At 40.7% G+C, this 19,568-nt stretch overlaps 1 protein-coding gene across 1 annotated transcript in view; it reads left to right on the top strand.

Annotated features, from left to right (window-relative positions):
* The window catches only part of MYO3B (myosin IIIB), a 517,685-nt gene that overhangs the window by 227,023 nt on the left and 271,094 nt on the right, over window positions 1-19,568 (top strand). The window contains exons 19-22 of the mRNA XM_007944671.2: window positions 182-329; window positions 3,099-3,252; window positions 6,100-6,188; window positions 8,965-9,094. Coding sequence (XP_007942862.2) covers window positions 182-329; window positions 3,099-3,252; window positions 6,100-6,188; window positions 8,965-9,094 — 521 coding nt within the window. The remainder of the gene's footprint in view (window positions 1-181; window positions 330-3,098; window positions 3,253-6,099; window positions 6,189-8,964; window positions 9,095-19,568) is intronic.

The raw sequence follows: 19,568 nt of genomic DNA, 5'->3' as shown, positions 1-19,568 counted from the left end.
AAAATACCATGGAAAGACTAAAGGAATTAATGGTTTAAGATATAAACTGTTTCTTCCCATAGAGGCAGTGGGATGCTGCTTTCAAAGAATGGATACAAGTGTTGCTAACATACAGGCTTATAGATTCTCATCTCCCTGGGATGTTTCCTCTGCTCAAGGGTTTTATTCTTCTCTCATGCAGTAGTGCAGGTGATGGTATGACTGTGGGCATCTTGGATATTTTTGGATTCGAGAACTTCGGGAGAAATTCATTCGAACAGCTGTGCATAAACATCGCCAACGAGCAAATCCAGTACTATTTTAATGAACACGTTTTTGCTCTTGAGCAGGTAATAATGAACTCTGAAATAACTCAACCTGGTAGGGGAAGGTGTCTCCCAGATGCCCATGATTTGAAGCAAAAACCCTGTTAGGCAGGTTAACAGGTACAAGGCTCTAGAGAAAAATGGCTGGTGAGAAAGTCCTGTCAAAATAAATGTTGTTGTTGTTGTTATGTGCCGTCGAGTCAAACCGGACTCATAGCGACCCCTCCTTGGGTTTCCGAGGCAGTATCACTACGGAAGTAGGATTGCCCAACCTTCCTTCCGAGGAGTGGCTGGTGGGTTTGAACCGCCAGCCGTCTGGTTAGCAGGCAAGTGTCTTAGCCACTAGTCAAAATAAATAGATAGTCTAAATTTACTCTGAAAAAGAAAGAGGTCTTGATTTCTGTGGAAAGGTGCGTTTCTTCGCTTGAGTGGAGCGAATGACAAGCCAGTTATTTAAATCTTGCTTCTAAACTGCTTCATGCATATTGTCCACAATTCTGTGTTCTCTTCTGCTTTATTTAACTAAAAATATCTGTGATCGTGTACCAAATGACACAGGATGATCTTGAGTTTAGGCATAGTGTCTTGTTGTCCTTAACTCCAAAATTAGCCATCCCCATATCTATCTCCAAGGGGCTCTGATGGTGTAGTGGATAAGGCATTTCAAACCCACTAGCTGCTCTGCAGGAGAAAGATGAGGCAATCTACTTCCATAAAGATTTACAGCTTTGGAAACCCAAAGGGGTCACTAAGAGTCAGAATTGACTCAATGGCAATGAATTTCATTTTTGGTTTGGTCCCTATCTCTTGCACACCATAATAACTAGAAGGGTGGCTCCAAGGAGGAGTAAGATATGTTCTTAGTTTTCTAGAAATGGAAGTCTTTACTTTGTGAGTTTAATGGTAAATAAAAGAAAATGTGAAGCTAGTGAACCCAAAGGTTAGGGGACCTTTCCTACAGCCACAACCTGAATAAGTCTTTACCACCCCAACCACTATCAAATGCCAAGACTTCCTCTCCTGACCAAGTCAGGACATATTGTTGTTGTTATGTGCCTTAATGCAGGGGTAATTATCTGATCAGTAAGAATGAAGACACACAAACTGTAGTGTGATTTGATAAACAAAAAGACATTGAGTAAAAATACCAGAACTGATTTTTTATCACTGGAGCTAGATAGATCTGTATGGCACTCCTCTACCCATCTATCTTACACAAAACTCCATCTAGAGTTAGTCCAGGGTCCTTCCATTTGACTTTGAGAAATCTGGAGTTCTTTTTAGTTTCCAGTCTAAGATGATTCCCTTACAGAAGCCCTTGCAGAGACTGTTGTTGTTGCTAGGTACTGTTTAGTTGGTTCCAACTCATAGTGACCCCATGTACAACAGAACAAAACCCTGCCCAGTCCTGCGCCAGCCTCACAATCCTTGCTATACCTGAGCCTCTTGTTGCAGCCACCGTGTCAATCCATCTTGCTGAGGGCCTTCTCCTTTTTTGCTGACCCCCCACTTTCCCAAGCATGATATCCTTCTACAGGGAATGGCCAAAGTAGGTGAGACAAAATCTGGCCATTCTCACTTCCAAGGAGCATTCCGACTGCACTTCTTCCAGGCCAGATTTGTTAGTCCATGGCACTTTGAGTATTCTTCACCAACACCACAACTCAAAAGCATCAACTTTTCTATAGTCTTCCTTATTCATTGTCCAGCTTTCACATGCATATAAGGCTATTTGAAAATACCATGGCTTGGGTTAGGTACACCTTAGTCTTCAAAGAGACATCTTTGCTTCTTAACACTTTAAAGAGGTCTTTTGCAGCAGATTTTCCCAGTGCAATACATCATCTGATTCCTTGTCTGCTGCTTCCATTGGTGTTGATTGTGGAAACAAGTAATATAAAATCCTTGACAACCTTAATCTTTTCTCCATTTATCATGATGCTGCTTATTGGTACAGCTGTGAGGATTGTTGTTTTCTTTATATTGAGGTGCAATCCATACTGCAAACTGTAGTCTTTAATCTTCATCAGTAAATGCTTCAAGTCATCTTCACTTTGAGCAAGCAAGGTTGTGTCATCTGCATATCGCAGATTGTTAATGAATGTTCCTCCAATCCTGATACCACATTCTTCTTCATGTAGTCCTGCTTCTTGGGTTATTTGCTCAGCATACAGATTGAATAAGTATGGTGAAAGGATACAACCTTGATGTACTGCCTTCCTGATTTTAAACCATGAAGTATCCCCTTGTTCTGTTTGAATGACAGCCTCCTAGTCTATGTGTAGGTTCCTCATGAGCACAATAAAGTGTTCTGGAATTCCCATTCTTCTCAATCTTTGTTGTGATCCACACAGTCAAATACCTTTGCATCATCAATAAAACACAAGGAAACATCTTTCTGGTATTCTTTGCTTTCAGCCAAAGTCCATCTGACATTAGCAGTGATATCCTTTGTTCCATGTCCTCTTCTGAATCCAGATTGCATTTTGCAGAAGATTTTTGTCACCAAAATAATTTTTTCAACCTCACTTCCTTTCTACATTAGTTTTTAAATTATGAGTTACCAAGTTCACATTTGGGAGGCAGAGAGTAATCCCTTCTTTTATCGGCTTCAGCTGCTTGCTAGAAGCCACTAGTAGGACAGACTTAAAACCAGGGTTTAATAGACATATAAAATGCACCCTGTTTCACACATGTGTTCAGTGTTGCCTCACCAGGAAGTCTATGCCAAAGCATCCTGAGGGTACCTTGGCTTGTTAGGGCTGGAGAGATTCACAATCTATTTCCTTCCAGATGGAATATCAGAGTGAGGGCATTGATGCCACACTCGTGGAGTATGAGGACAATCGCCCACTCTTGGACATGTTCCTCCAGAAACCCCTGGGACTGCTTGCGCTTTTGGATGAGGAAAGTCGGTTTCCCCAAGCAAGTGACCAGACCCTAGTTGGTGAGTAACTTACTGAAAAGGAGAACAGAACTTGGCTCATATCATCAGACCACATAATGAATGTGGTTTAATGAATTTCCTTACATTGGCCACCTGGTCAGGTATGGATGTGTCACTGTTGTCTTGTGCCTTTGGGTCAATTCCAACTCATGGTGATCCCACGTGTTAGAGTAAAACTGCTCTATAGTGTTTTCTTTGCTATGATCTTTACAGAAGCAGGCCTTTTCTTCTGCAGTGCTACTGAGTGCGTTCACACTCTAACTTTTTGGTTACTAGCTGAACGCAAACTGTTTGTACCACCCAGGGACCTATGAAAGTGTTGACCTGGTTTTTAATTAATTGAAATTCTCAGCAAAAGACCAGGTAGAATTCATGTCTTGAGGCAAGGCCATCGCCATCCTCCAAACCTTCCTTACTTTTCTATTTCTGCCAATGGGAGTATTATTACCCTAGTTATTGAACTTCCCATATCTGTATTATTTTTATACCTTGCTCTCCCTGATTTCCCATAAGCAATATTTCCTCCTCATGCTTTTGATATACTTTTCTTAGCCTGGACCCTCATCCACTTCTACTCTGAGTTAATGCAGAAGTCCTTTCTGGTCTTCCTGCCTCTGGCCTCATGATTTCCCCCTCTACCCTGCCATCCTGGCTAGTTTAATCTTTCTGAAGCCACTTTTTCATTGTTGTTATGTGTTGTTGTTATGTTACTGTTATTTACAGGATAAGGATAGGACATTGTCTCCTGATATCAAAGGCCCTTTATACTTTACCCCTGTTCCTCTTGAACACCTTCTTCCCCTTGAATCTTCAATGATTTACATAATCCTTATCTCTCACCAGGAGTAGTGCAGAAAGTTAACATTTGTGGCAGCTAACCAAAAGGTTAGAGGTTTGAGTCCACCCAGAGATGTTTACTTTTTGAAAGATCACAGCCATTGAAAACACTATAGGATACAGTTCTACTCTGACTTGGGCTTGCATGAATCTCAGAGTCAACTCAAGGGAACTGGTGGAGTGTCTCTCATCCAGATTGTGAGATGCTTGGTGCAAAGAAGCCCCAATTCTTGCATCTTTGTAGTGCTTAACACAGTCCCTCACACACACTAGGCTCTCAACCACAACAGCAATAATAGCAAAAATTGTTTATTGAGGGATTACCTTGGTTATCTGTTGCTGTTGTTATGTGCCTTCGAGTTGGACCTGACTCATAACGACCTCTCCTTGGGTTTCCGAGGCAGTATCACTATGGAAGTAGATTGCCCCATCTTCTTTCTGAGGAGTGGCTGGTGGGTTTGAACTGCTAGCCTTCTGGTTAGCAGTCAAGTGCCTTAGGCACTACACTACCAGAGCTAGTGTGCTATAACAGAAATACCACAAATGGATGGTTTTAACAAACAGAAATTCATTCTCACACAGTTTAGGAGGCTAGAAGTCTGAATTCAGGGCACTAACTACAGGGCAAAGCTTTCTCTCTCTGTTGGTTCTGGGGGAAGGTCCTTGTCATCTTTCCCTGGGTTTAGGAGCTTCTCAGTGCGGGTATCCTTGGTCCAAAGGATGTGCTCCACTCCCGACTCTTCTTTCTTGGTGATAGGCGGTCCCTCTCTCTCTCTGCCCAGTTCTTTCTCCTTTTATGTCTTGTAAGATAAAAGGTGATGCAGGCCATACCCCAGGGAAACTCCCCTTATATAGGATCAGGGCTGCCTGAGTAAGAATGTTGCATCCCACCCTAATCCCCTTACAACTGATCATATCAGATTACATCATGGGGGTGATTACATCATTACATACCTGCCAAATTACATCATTGCATAACTGCCAAACCACTGAGAATCATGGCCCAGTCCAGATGACACATGTTTGTTTGGAACACAATTCAATCCATGACAAGGAGGAACAAAAAGTTTCAAGCTTTTTGCCCAGATGGAAAGTTGATTCATAGGAGAGATTCACTTCTAGTACTTGAAATGGCCTCCCTCCCCAGCAGTTTTCTTATATTTATAAAACTTGTCACAGGTTGCCAAGATAAATTTAAACCAGGGTTGTCTGCCTTCCATGGGATATCTTTATGGTCCTAAGGCTAAATGGCAGGGCTTTTGGTTTCTTTGATGTCCATCCCAGGAAATCTTAGAGCAGAACATAAGATCCTAGGACACAGCTTGACACCAAAGTCAACCCTAAACAGCTAAACAACAAGGGTGAGATTATAAACTCCCATTTTATGGGTTGTTCTTTCTCCACCATTGTATACATAATGATAATAGCAGTCTAGTCTGTAACTCCTTGTTCTGAGGCACTTCTAGGCCTGCCTGGATGGCACAAACAGTTAAGAACTTGGCTGCTACCAAGAGATTAGCAGTTGAGATACCCAGAGGCTCCTTGGAAGAAAGGCCTGGCAATCTTCCAAAAGATCACCAGCACTGAAAACCCTATGGAGAAAAGTTCTACTCTGAGACACATGGGGTCACCATGAGTCAGAATCTACTTGACAGAAACTGTTATTGTTGTGTTGTTATGTGCTGTCTAATTGGACCCGACTCATAGCAACCCCTCCTTGGGTTTCTGAGGTGGTATCACTATGGAAGTAGGTTGCCCAATCTTCCTTCTGAGGAGTGGCTGGTGGGTTTGAACTGCTAGCCTTCTGGTTGGCAGTCAAGTGCCTTAGGCACTATGTCACCAGAGCTCTCCATACTACCAGAGCTCCCTACACTACCAGAACTCCCTGACAGAAACTAGTTAGGGTTTTGTTTTGTTTTGTTTTGAGGAAGTTATAGCTTAAGGAGCACGTGTTTGTTTGAAGAATCAAACAATTCACATTATAACTTTTAAACATAAAAATCCGTACAGATAAATTTGAAGATAATCTACGAAGCAAATACTTCTGGAGGCCCAAAGGAGTGGAACTGTGCTTTGGCATCCAGCACTATGCCGGAAAGGTGAGGAGAGTGTGACAGTTATTAAACCTGAATTTGACAAGGGGTAAAGTGTCCATATTACCATGTCTGTGCAGCTCATGAAATTGCTTACAGATTTCTCTCCCTTTTAAATTCTTCCTGAACACCTCATCGTAATTCCCAAACTCTCTCAGTGGTGCTGCTCACAGAAAGTTGCCCCTGGCATTGAAGCAGTTTCTCACTGGGGTGGCCCATGGAGCCGCCATCTGCTTCTCACCTGAGGTTTGGCCTAGAAGACACAGCTCTCCAGAGAGAAAACATATTATAGCTTTTCGCAGCATTTAGCTATGAATGTTCACATTCTGAAGTAATTTGGAGAGGTGTAGGTAATGAAGGAGGGTTACTGTCACAGTAGGGCTCAATTTTTAGCACTTGAAGTACATTTCTACTGGCCACCAAAAATGTCCAGATGAAAAGGAGAAAAAAAAATTCACTTCCTCAACCAGATGTTAAGCTTTTACAACATTAACTGAACTTTCCACTTTTCATGCATTATGCCTCAGTCTCAATTTCAAGTTTCTGAAGCAGATTAGTGACTCAGGAAATTAGTGATTCAGAAAATTCTTTACTCTTGTAGCCTACTCACTGCTTGGCTTACTCCCAGAGGAGCCATTTGATATGGGTAATTGGTTCCTGTGGGGTCTACTGATACCCAAGGTGCTGAAAATGGGTCAACCAAAAAAAAAAAAAAAAAACACCACTCTCATCTATAGATTCCAACCTATAGCAACCATATAAAACAGAGTAGAACTGCCTCATAGGGTTTTCAAGGCTATAAATCTTTATGAAAGCAGACTGCCTCATCTTTCCCATGGAGCAGATGGTGGAGTCAAGCCACCAACCTTTTGGTTAGCAGCTAAATGCTTTAACCACTAGGCCAAATGTTGTTGTTGTTGTTATGTGCCGTCGAGTCGGCCCCGACTCATAGCGACCCCTCCTTGGGTTTCCGAGGCAGTATCACTACAGAAGTAGGATTGCCCAACCTTCCTTCCGAGGAGTGGCTGGTGGGTTTGAACCGCCAGCCTTCTGGTTAGCAATCAAGTGCTTTAGCCACTATGCTACCAGGCCAAATAGGTAGAGTTAATAAAAGGCATTTAAGATTATTTTGTTGATTAAAAATTTATCAAAATTACCTTTTACCTTTATTTCACGATACTAAAACTTTGCCTGCCTGGATATTGATTGAAAAGAAGTTCTAATACAGGTAAAGGGAACTGATTAATTTTCAATCTACGTAGTACTTTATGGTACTTATTTTGGATCTTTGTTAGTAGTTGCGATACAAGTTTTGCTCTTAAATTCTTCTGTGACCTCAGCATTGATGTCTGACCACATATTAGTGTTTTCCACTGCCTGAGATACCCTACGGAACTCTGGTAACGTAGTGCCTAAGGCACTTGACTGCTAACCAGAGGCTGGCCGTTCAAACCCACCAGCCACTCCTCAGAAGGAAGGTTGGGCAATCTACTTCCATAGTAATACTGCCTCAGAAACCCAAGGAGGGGTTGCTATGAGTTGGGTCAGACTCAATGGCAGTGGGACATACCCTACCCACCTGTTCAACTTCCGAGTCTTCTCTTCTGCCTCCCAATTCCTGTTCACTTCCTCTCACATTTCTTTCCATCTCTTTGTCCTTTTACACCTATTTCCTACCCACCTGTCTTCATCCCTCTTTCTCTCTCATTTCTTTCTTTTTGATTTTAGGGAGAAGAGGAATCCTTTTTTCTCTGGGCTCTGTCCTTTTCTGAACCCTTTTGCCATTCAAAACTTGTTTGTAGACAAGGGATTCTCTGAAGTGGTCCTTGAAGTTTCCCTGAACTGGATCCCTCCTGTTCTGAGAACAGCTCAGCATCTTGGAGTGATTACTCTGATCTTGTGAGCATCTTGGGAGGCAGTGAGCATGCAGTGGTTAAGAGCATAGAACTAGAGAGCTCAGGTTTTGAGGACTGCCTACCACTTAAGAAGGAGCTCTGGTGGCATAGTGCCTAAGGCATTTGACTGCTAACCAGAAGGTTAGTGGCTCAAACTTACCAGTCACTCCATGGAAGGAAGACTGGGCAATCTGCTTCCATAAAGATTTACCACCCCAGAAACCCAAAGGGGGTTGCTATGAGTCAGAATTGACTCAATGGCAGTGAGTTTTGGTTTGTTTGTTTTTTCTACCACTTTTGAGACATGTGACCAGAGGCACATTATTCAGTCTCACTCTAAGCCCTGTTTGTTCGCCAGTAAACTGGAGATAAGAGAGTATTTATCTCATAGGATGGATGCCTCACCTATAATAAGTGTCCAATATGAGGAGATATTTTAATAATTATTCTAGTGTGATACATATCTTTGAGGGAGCTCTGGTAGCATAGTGCCTAAGGCACTTGACTGCTAACCAGAAGTCTGGCGGTTCAAACCCACCAGCCATTCCTCGGAAGGAAGGTTGGGCAATCTACTTTTGTAGTGATACCGCCTCAGAAACCCAAAGAGGGGTCTTTATGAATTGGGTCTGACTCAACGGCACATAACAACACAACAACAATATATCTTTGATATGAGGCTCTTTTCTTCAAAGAAGAATGTGGACATGGTATTAAGATAAACTGGCCTGTTGAAATGACAATTTTTTTTTTTCTCCTCGTCTGATGGTCTGGAATAAAAGCATGGCTGTGTCAAGACAAATTTTATGCAAAGGTCAGCTAACTTGCCAGTGTTGCCAACGAACGGACAGTGGATTTGGCTAATTTGCTATTTGCTATTCATGTTACAGGTATTGTATGACGCTTCTGGGGTTCTTGAGAAGAACAGAGACACTCTCCCTGCCGATGTAATTTTAGTCCTGAGAACATCAGAAAATAAGCTTCTTCAACAACTCTTCTCAATCCCTTTGACCAAAACAGGTACTTGAAATCCACTGGCAGCCCTGGTGGTGCTGCTTCTACAACCTCAGTGGGGTTTTTCAGTTAGAATCTAAATAGTGCCAGAGCTGTGCTTCTGATATTGTGAACTTCTTTAAGCAGGAGTAAGGATCCCTCTAACTCAGTTCAAAGGAAATAGGTTTGGAAAGTGATATTTTCTTTTTTAACTTAATTGCATAGTGTCAGTTTATAGACACGTGTACATACACACACACATGCTCACATACCTTTTCCATAGCATCAACTCTTACACTTCTCACTTTCTCGGCCTGCTTCTTTTCATTCTTCTGCTTATAAAACCATATGTTATCATTAATTGATGCTAAGCAATCTAGAGTGGTCTTAATTTACCTACATATATTGGGAAGATCTTTTCTATTGATGTATGATTCTGAGTGTGGTGAACCAAAGGCTCAGCTCATTCAATCAGGGCTCCCCAGACGTCACTTGGTCCAACTTCCTATCTGATCATCAACATCAGCCCACCATTTTCCTAACTCTCTTGGGACACGCCTTTCTACTTAATGTTAGCTTTTTTAATAGTTATTCAGTCAGTCCTCATGCCAGGAAGTGGAAAACAAGGACCAAAGAATGGAACTTCCAAGTCCTTGCTATTTTGCCAAATGAATTCTAATTGAGTCAAGTTCTCTTGATTTACCTGGGATTCTGTGCCTTTGGCTGGGCAGCCGACTCAGTCCTCTCACAGCTCTTTTCTCAAGGGCTGTGCTCTTTTGAGGCTATGTCTGGAAATAGCTGTGGGTATGTTTTTAAAAAGGGGGCAGGAGAAACTCCTTTATCATTGTTTATGATTTCCTCTCCTTTTCTTCCCTCATCCCTCTTGAAATCATTGGCACCCTTGCCTAGCGTAGGGCCTTTTCATCTTCAAAGAGACTGGCTGCCAGATCTGATTTTTAGCAACTTACAGAAGAATGATAAACTTGGCCAAGAAAAAACCCCACAGTCTACAACCTTGGCTTCATAACTAGGAAAGAAAGTTGAAACTAGGCTCTTAACTTTCTTCAAACATGTTCCTATAAACAAGAATAGTAGGGTGCCCATCAGAAGGCTGTCCTCCATCTCCTCTCCAGACCTTTCTGGGAGAGCCAGGATATAATTCATTATCACTCTAGGGAGAGTGGAGGGCTGGGGGCGTGTTCAGGACTGGTGTTTCCTTAACAGAGACTCGTATCAGATGACTTCTGCACAGAGGCAAAGACATAGCCATTGTTAGGGGATGTGTAAAATACTCTTTGAACTAGTATCTGTCAGAATGACTCTTCAGCTGGTATTTGTACTCTCTCATAAATGTGAGTAACGATTTGTCAAATCTGTTCACAACATTCGAATTCCCAGTTTTTCAACATTTGGCAAAATAAAAACTACTTCACAGTTGGGCCACTGGGTGGTGCTATGGAAGACGTTAGTCTCTCCAGCTTTTCCTCTGTTTTCCCTTTACTCCGCTAAGCATGGGGAAAAACGGGAACAAAGAAATAGTGTCTGCTGCCTTCCTTTTTCTTTTCTTTCTTTTTCTTCTCCTTTTTGCTCTCCAAGAGAAGTTTTTTTCCTTTTCTTGCAACTCTTTCTGAATCTTGCCTTGCATATGCACTCTACACCACCTAAAAATGTTCAAGGAAACAGAAGTGAAAAATAAGACTAGAAACGACTGGTGCTTTCTGATAAGCATTCTTGCATTCCTGAGTCATTCATGTCTCATGCATAATAATCTCTTTTGCAAGCCTAAGCTTTATTTTCTCCACATTTTCATTATAATTAAGGAACCACAAATAAACATCAAAACTAATAAGCATGACTGTTTCCTTTTTCTGAAATTATTCATGTAAAATGTATTTGATCGATAAACATTTACAGAGCAACTTCTAATACTAAGACACTGTTTAGGCAGTAACAACGATATTGAGGGAAAGATAACATGGCTGTGCCCGAAAGCAACTGAAACTTTATTTTATCTTCACATCCTGTCTAGAGTAGGGCACTAATTCATTATCTCTGTAGAATGATACATGTACTGTCAAGCCCCAGTTCTAAAGTGTTTGTATATCCTGTGTTAAATGTCATAGGATTAATTAAGATTCTAAATTTGAAGACATCATATTCTACATTTGTAGTTTATATTACAGTCTTTGAAGGGAGGAAAACCTCACTAGAAAGAAATAGATCATGCTAATTTTGCTGAATTTGCAAATACTTGTTTCAGGCACATGCCCCTTGTAAAGAGGGAAGTGACTATACATCTTGTTATTCCTATTGAAAGCGCAGTCCCACACAACTGGTGTTTTGAAAAATGAATATACTAATCATTTCAGTACACGAGAAATCATTTTGGGGGTTATTTTAATTTTCATTTATTCTGCTTCAAACTCTTAAAGAAGATTATTTTCTTCAAATTAAATTGGGCACTAGTTTGGTACACATATATATTATGGGAAACTACAAACTTCTTTCTGGGGATACGTGACAGGGGAAAAAAGGAAGAAGACCAAAGTTGGCAAGTCTTGGAGGTAATTAGACCCAAACTTTAAAAAGAAGACTTCTCAATTTCAAGACGAGAACATTTGTTAAGAAGATCCCGTAGGATACTCATAAAAAATAATACGCTTTCAGCTCTTCCTACTCTCTCCATGCAGGCAGTGGCCCACCCCACCCCTCACTCTCTGCTCTCTGCCGGGTGCTCTCCCTGCCCCAGTATTTCATATTCTTTCCAATCTTTTTATTGACCAATTTTCTCAACAAGTTTATGCCTCACCTGCACATCTAAACCGATCTGCACGGGAAGAGTGGGCGAGACTTCCGAGCCTTCCCTTCTTCCCTTCTGCTCAATCCAAACATACAAGATTCTGTATATGTATGTATGTAGGAGTCTTCCTTATTCATTGTTCAGCTTTCATATGCATATGAGGCTACTGAAAATACACTTTCAGCAAGAAAAGTTGTGTCATCTGGATATTGCAGGTTGTTAATAAGTCTTCGTTCAATTCTGATTCCGCATTCTTCTTCATGTAGTCCAATTTCCCAGATTATTTGCTCAGCATACAGATTGCATAAGTATGGTGAAGGGATAACTTCAACCCTGACACATATCCTTTCTAATTTTAAACCATGCAGTATCCTCTTGTTCTGTTCAAACAACAGTTTCTTGGTCTACGTACAATCCACACAGTTGAATGCCTTAGCATACTCAATAAAACATGCACATGCCTGATACATACAAACTCAAACTCACTGCCGTCGAGTAAGCTCTGACTCATAACGACCCCTCCTTGGGTTTCTGAGGTGGTATCACTATGGAAGTAGATTGCCCAATCTTCCTTCCGAGGAGTGGCTGGTGGGTTTGAACCACTAGCCTTCTAGTTAGCAGTCAAATGCCTAAGGCACTATACCACCAGAGCTCCTTAAACACAAGTACACATTAAAAAAAAAAAAAAAGAAAGAAAGATGATCCCATAGGGATAATGCGACTGTTCTGGTTCGTGACCTCAGTGGTGCTTACAAGAATGTTTGCTTTATAATATTTATTAAGCTGTGTATTTATGTTATGCATATTTTTTCTGTATGTGAATCTATGTTTGCTTTATAATATTTATTAAGCTGTGTATTTATGTTATGCATATTTTTTCTGTATGTGAATCTATTTCATGATAAAAGTAATTTCTAAAAGATAGAGAAGATGCTTCAAATGCAAAGAAAAACTTTTTTTCTTTTCCATTTCCTGTCCAGTTCAATTGAGGTATCCTAGTAGCTATTAAGACACTCTGACGGTATAGTGGTTAAAGCACTTGGCTGCTAACCAAAAGGTTGGTGGTTGAGCTTTTAGTGGCTGACCTGTCAGAAAGAAATCACTGGCTTTCTTCTGAGGCACCTCTGGGTAGACTCAAACCTCCAACCTTTTGGTTAGCAGCCAAGGGCTTAACTGTGCCACCCAGAGACCCCTTATCTCTTCATTGGTGTTGTCAGGCGCTGTCCAGTTGGCCCTGACTTATAGTAACCCTGTGCACAACAGAATGAAACACTGCCCAACCCTGCACCATCCTCACATTTTTGCTATGCTTCAGCCCAGTGTTGCAACCACTGTGTCAATCTTTCTTGTTGAAGGTCTTCCTCTTTTCGCTGACCTTCTACTTTACCAAGCATGATATCCTTCTTCAGGGACTGGTCCCTTCTAACAGTGTGACCAAAGTATGTGAGATGAAGCCTGGCCATTCTTGCTTCTAAGGAAGATTCCAGGTATATTTCTTCCAAGACAGATTTGCTTGTTCTTCTAGCAGTCCATGGTATTTTCAGTATTCTTTGCCAGCACCAAAATTCACATGGATCAATTCTTCTTGGGTCTTTCTTATTCATCGTCCAGTTTTCACATGTTGAAATACCATGGCTTGGGTCAGGGGCACCTTAGTCTTTAAAGTGATATCTTTGCTCTTTAATATTGTAAAACTCACTGTCATCAAGTCAATTTGACTCATAGAGACCCCTCCTTGGTTTTCTGAGGTGGTATCTCTGCGGAAGTAGATTGCTCACTCTTCCTTCCAAGAGTGGCTGGTGATCTTTTGCAGCAAATTTGCCCATTGTAATACATCTTCTGATTTTTTGACTGCTGCTTGCATGGATATTGATTGTGGATTCAAGTAAAATGGAATCCCTGGCAACTTCAATCTTTTCTTCATTTATCATAATATTGCTTATTGATCCAATTGTAAGGATTTTTTGTTTTCTTTACATTGAGGTGTAATCCATACTGAAGGTTGGTCTTTGATCTTCATCAGTAAGTGCTTCAAGTCATCTTCACTTTCAGCAAGTAAGGTTGTGTGATCTGCACATCACAGGTTGTTAATGAGTCTTTCTGCAACCCTGATGTTGCGTTCTTCTTCATGTAGTCCAGTTTCTTGGATTATATGCTCAGAATATGTATTGAGTAAGTATGATGAAAGGATAAAACCTTGATGCACATCTTTCCTGATTTGAAACCATTCAGTATCTCCTTGTTCTGTTCAAATAACTGTCTCTTGGTCTATGTACAGATTCCTCATGAATACAATTAACTGTTCTGGAATTCCCATTCTTCACAATGTTATCCATAATTTGCTATGATCCACACAGTCAAATGCCTTTGCATAGTCAGTAAAATACAGGTAAACATCTTTCTGATATTCTCTGCTTCCAACCAAGATCCATCTGACATCAGCAGTCATATCCCTTGTTCCACATCCTCATCTGAATCTAGCCCAGTTTTTGGCAATTCCCTGCCAACGTACTGCTACAATTATTTTTGAACTATCTTTAGCAAAAATTTTACTTATGTGTGATATTAATGATATTGTTTGATAATTTCCACATTCTGTTGCATCACCTTTCTTCAGAATGGGTAAAACTATGGATCTCTTCTAGTCAGTAAGCCAGGTAGCTAACTTCCAAATTTCTTGGCATAGACAAGTTAGCATTTCCAGTGTCTCATCCGTTTATTGAAACATCTCAATGGGTATTCTGTCAGTATCTCGAACTTGTTTTCTGCCAATGTGTTCAGCGCACCTTGGACTTCTTCCTTTAATGCCACTGGTCCTTGATCATATGCTGCGTCCTAAAATGACTGAAAGTCTACTGATTGTTTTTGGTACAGTAACTTTGTATATTCCTCCCAACTGCTTTTTGATGTTTCCTGAATTGTTCAATATTTTACCCATAGAATCCTTCAGTATTTCAACTCTTGGCTTGAGTGTTTTCTTCAGTTCTTTCAGCCTGAGAAATGCCAAGCATCTTCTTCCCTTTTGGTTTTTTAAACTCCAGGTCTTTGCACATTTCATTTGAATATTTTGTCTCTTGATTGGCCCTTCGAATCTTCTGTTCAGCTCTTTTATATTATCATTTCTTCCGTGGTGTGTGTGTGTGTGTGTGTGTGTGAAAACTCATGCACCTCAGGGTCATCAGGAGAGAGGGCTTTTGCAGGTTTCCTCTACTACCGGCACAGGTGTATCTGTGGAGGTGGAGATCCTGTAGCGGAGGGCCACGCTCAAAGACTCAAGGCTCTCAGTGATGATCTGGTAAACTGAGGCAGCCACAGTCTGTATAGATTCTCTCCCCTCTCTGAAGTAGAGGTCACTTCAAACGTGATAAAATCTTCTTTGTAATCCTTCCTATTGTTATGAAATTCTCTGAAGATTTTATGTGTGAAAATTTGATGTAGCAGTAACACTGCTTTCTAACCCTTCAGCTGGATCTTTTCAAACTGAATGATCTAGGTAGAAAACATTAAAAGAAAAGATATCGTAACAAGGTTCATGGCATATTTTCCTGATTGGGGAATGTTCCACTTGTTACCAGTAAACTAGAGAAAAGTTCAAAAGGCTCAGGGGATGAAAGAGAAGAGGAGGTTTTAAAAGGAACTTGAAAAATCCATTTTTGTCTTTGAATTCAGACTTCTAAATCATAGTTTGGGGGTTTTAAAGGAGTTAAGAACTTAGAGAAAACAAGAGCAGCACCAGATGGAATATTCTCTGAGCCACAAAACCTGGCTTGCTTCAGAGCTTAGAACAGAGTCTTGTCTTCACTGTCTCCTCTGTCTAAGCTTGCTCAGGTCTTGGATTTCGTAGCTGTGGAAATCAACAATAAAGTCTCTCTGTCTTGACCTCCATTTGCTCCCCTTTTTATTTGTATGAGAGGACAAGGTAAGCCCCACTTTATGATATCTGCAAAGCACTATAGCACTTTCACTGCTGAAATCCTTGCTGTTCCTCTGATTCCTAATTTTGTAACTCCCCAAATTAATAGCATTAAGCTCTTTGGCCAGTTGGCATCAAATTGATTCTGACTCATGATGACCCTAAATGTTTCAGAGTAAAACTGCATCCCATAAGGTTTCCATGACTGTGACCTCTCTGAAGTAGATTGCCAGGTCTTTCTTTCAAGGAACACCTGAGTGGGTTCAAACTGTCAAGCTTTTGATTAATAGCCCAGCACTTAACCTAGAGACTCCTTGGCTCTTTGAGAAGGTGCCTTTTTAAAATTGTTATTGAAAATACACACATCAAAACATACATCACTGTGACAATGTCTGCATGTGCAATTCAGTGAGATTAAGCACATTGTTCAAATTGTGCAGTCATTCTCACCCTACTTTTCTGATTTGTTTCTCCCCTATTGACATAAACTTCTTTTCCCCAAGCTTCCAATCTGACCTTTGGAGTTACTGTTATCGGTTTCATTTCATATAGATAGTTTCGTAAAGAGCACAATCACCAAGGAAGACAAGTCTAATTAAACTAGACTGTTGTTTGGTTTAAAGAGGGCTTTGGGGGATATTTTTGATTTAAAGTTTAAAGATTATCTCACGGCAATAGTTGCAGGGGTTCATCCAGCCTCAATCATTCCAGAAAGATTGGTTTCTATGAGAATTTGATATTCTGTTCTGCATCTCCCCCCTTTTGATCAGGATTCTTCTGCAGGATCTCTGATCAAAACATTCAGTATTGGTAGCCAGAACAGTTCTTTTGGTCTCATGGCAAAAGAGGTATTTGTTCCTAGAGGTAATCAGCCCTGCATCTCATTTTTTCCTCTTTTCCTGACTCTTCTTTCCTCTGTTGCTCCAGATGAATAGAGGCCAAGTGTTGTACCTTGGATGGTTATTTGTAAGCTTTTAAAACCCTAGGTTCTACACAGTAAACTACGTGGTAGATTAGAAGTACTAAAAACAATTTCAGGCCAATTAATTGGAGTGTCCTATGATCATTACCCTAAATACCCAAACTAAGGAAGCAAATCCCACGAGGTATTTAGATGTTTTACATTAGTAGCCTCAGTGGCTACTGTTCTTTTTTTTTTTGATAAATGTATATGTGATAGTTGGAGCTGTGTGTCAACTTGGCTGGACCACAATTCTGTGTGGTTTTTCCCATGATGGGATCAGATGACTGTGTTCTGAGTAGCCAATCTGTTGAAGGGGAGTTTCCCTAGGGGTGTGGCCTGCTTCCAGTATATCCAAGGACATCCTGGGAAGTGAGACATTCTTCTGTGGATTGGGATTCTGTTGTGCTGCCTACAACTGTCTGTGAGTGAACAGTCCACCATTCGGCCTGGAGATCTTGGATTCATCATTCGTTGGAGTCAACAGCCAGTGTACTGCCTGCCAGCTCTGAGCTCCTCAGCCCCGGTGGTTGCAAGAGCCAGGAAAAGTCTCCAGCTTGACGTTTGATCCAGGAACTTTGGACTTGTCAGCTTCTATAAGTGTGTGAGCCATTTTCCTAAGATAAATTTCTTTCTCTCTCTCTCTCTCTCTCTCTCTGTCTCTCTCTCTCTCTCTGTCTCTCTCTCTCTATATATATATAAGCTTTACTGGTTTTTGTTTCTCTAGAGAACCCAGTCTAACACAGTATATAAATAATACAACTGTTGCCAATTCACCATAGTACAGGTGTAAGTTTAGTAAAATCAATTACACCATTTGGCTGTACAATCATTACCCTTTAGCAATGTGATTTTTCCATCACCATGAACAGAAACTCAGTGTTCCCTAAGCTGTAATTTCCCTCACCCCATCCCTCATAACCACTAAAAACCTTGATCTCTTTTTATTTGCCTGCTCTTGTATTTTATAAGTGAAGTCACATAATATTTGTCCTCTTATCATTAACTTATTTTACTCAGTAAAGTGTCCTCAGGCTCCATCTATATTGTAGCATGCATCAGGCCTTCATTTCTCTTTTGGACTGAGTAGTATTCCATTGTGTATGTACCACATTTTATTTATCCATTCACCCATTGATGAGGATTGCATTAGAGCTTAAATTCTAAAGCCCTTGGGTTTTTGGAAGGCTGTGGTCTGCAGTGGGAGTGCTAACTCCATTTTGAGGCTTGACATTAGTTTCAGGTGCCGTTTGGATTCTTTCTGACCATTAAATCAGCATTGAGGTTATGCATAGATAAATTCCAGGACAAACCTATGGAGGAGCAGTTTGCCTTCAGGAAGAGTATGGTTGAAAGTAGGTTACGCTCACATAAAGATGTAGGGAATTGCCTGAGTATGTTCTTTGGTAGCTAAGGCTTGGAGCTAAGACTCAGGCTGCAGGATCATGAATCACAGCCTATTTGGACCACTTAGCCTGGTAGTCAAGACCCAGAACCCAAAATAATCCTATAGCCCTTTCCTGTCTTCAATTACAGGCATACCCCAGTCATACCCCCGACACTTCTGTAGTCCCACATGCAGCAGTGATGAATCGATCTGTCACCAGTCATCATTTTGTGATGATTCCCCCATTTATCCCCCCAACTATATATAATTAGCCCCATGGCCATACCTCAGCAGACTCCGCTCAGCAGACTCCACTCAGCTTTCTGTATTGTGTATGTGCAAATGGTTTCCCTCATCCTGAATGATTGTCTTTGTTTTGTTTTTGTCCTGTGTAAGGTTTAATAAAAGTGTCTTTATTGAACCTGGTTGAATCTGGGGTCTCTCTTCCTCTACAGCATTTAGGCCGTTTCCACTGTTTGGCTGTTGTGAATAGTGCCGCAATGAACATAGGTCTGTTTGCATGGCTGCTTCTAAGTCCCTTGGGTATACGCCATGCAGTGGAATTACTGGGTTATATGAGAGTTCTATTTTTAGTTTTTTGAGGAACCACCATACTGTTTTTCACAAGGGCTTCACCATTTTAATTCCAACCAGCAACGGGTAAGGGGTTCCAATTTTCCCACATCCTTACCAACATTTGTTATTTTTTATTTTTTTTATTAGTTTTTTTTTTTTAAATCTTAGCCATTGCAGTGGGAGTGAAATGGTATCTCATTGTGGTTTTGATTTGTAACTCTCTGATAACTACAGACATGGAGATTCTTTTCCTATGTTTGCTGACCATTTGAATATCCTCTTTGATGAAATGTCTATTCATCATTTAACCATTTTTTGACTGAATTATTTGTCTTTTTGTTTGTTTAGTTGTCGACGTTTTATATATATTTAAATTATCAGATTCTTGTCAGATATATGGCTTCCAAAGATACTCTCTCAGTTGGTAGCTTGTTTTTTCTTTTTTGGTAAACTCTTCCAATGAACAAAAGTATTTAATTGTTATGCAGTCCCATTTATTTTGTCTTATGCTGTTAGTGAGAGCCCAGTGGCATAGTGCCTAAGGCATTTGACTGCTAACCAGAAGGCTTGAGGTTCAAACCCACCAGCCACTCCTCGGAAGGAAGACTGGATAATCTACTTTCTTTCTTTTTTTTTTTTTAATTGTGATTTGGGTGAAGATTTACAGAGCAAATTCACTTCCATACAGCAGTTCACATATACTTTGTCTCATGTCATTGACCACAGTTTACCACAATACAACAGCTCCCCTCCCACTTCCTTCCCATAGTTACCTCTTCCCTCACCTTAGTCATTCTTATAGTATTTTCCATCTTCTCAGTTTGTAACAATTTGTATTTCTTGAATTATATTAAGTACTATACC

Source organism: Orycteropus afer, unplaced genomic scaffold (assembly GCF_000298275.1).
Source record: "Orycteropus afer afer isolate SDZICR_OR568_19922 unplaced genomic scaffold, OryAfe1.0 scaffold00001, whole genome shotgun sequence".
Taxonomy (NCBI): domain Eukaryota; kingdom Metazoa; phylum Chordata; class Mammalia; order Tubulidentata; family Orycteropodidae; genus Orycteropus; species Orycteropus afer.
The sequence above is the reverse complement of the archived record's forward strand: the minus strand, read 5'-3'. Positions and strand labels throughout refer to the sequence as shown.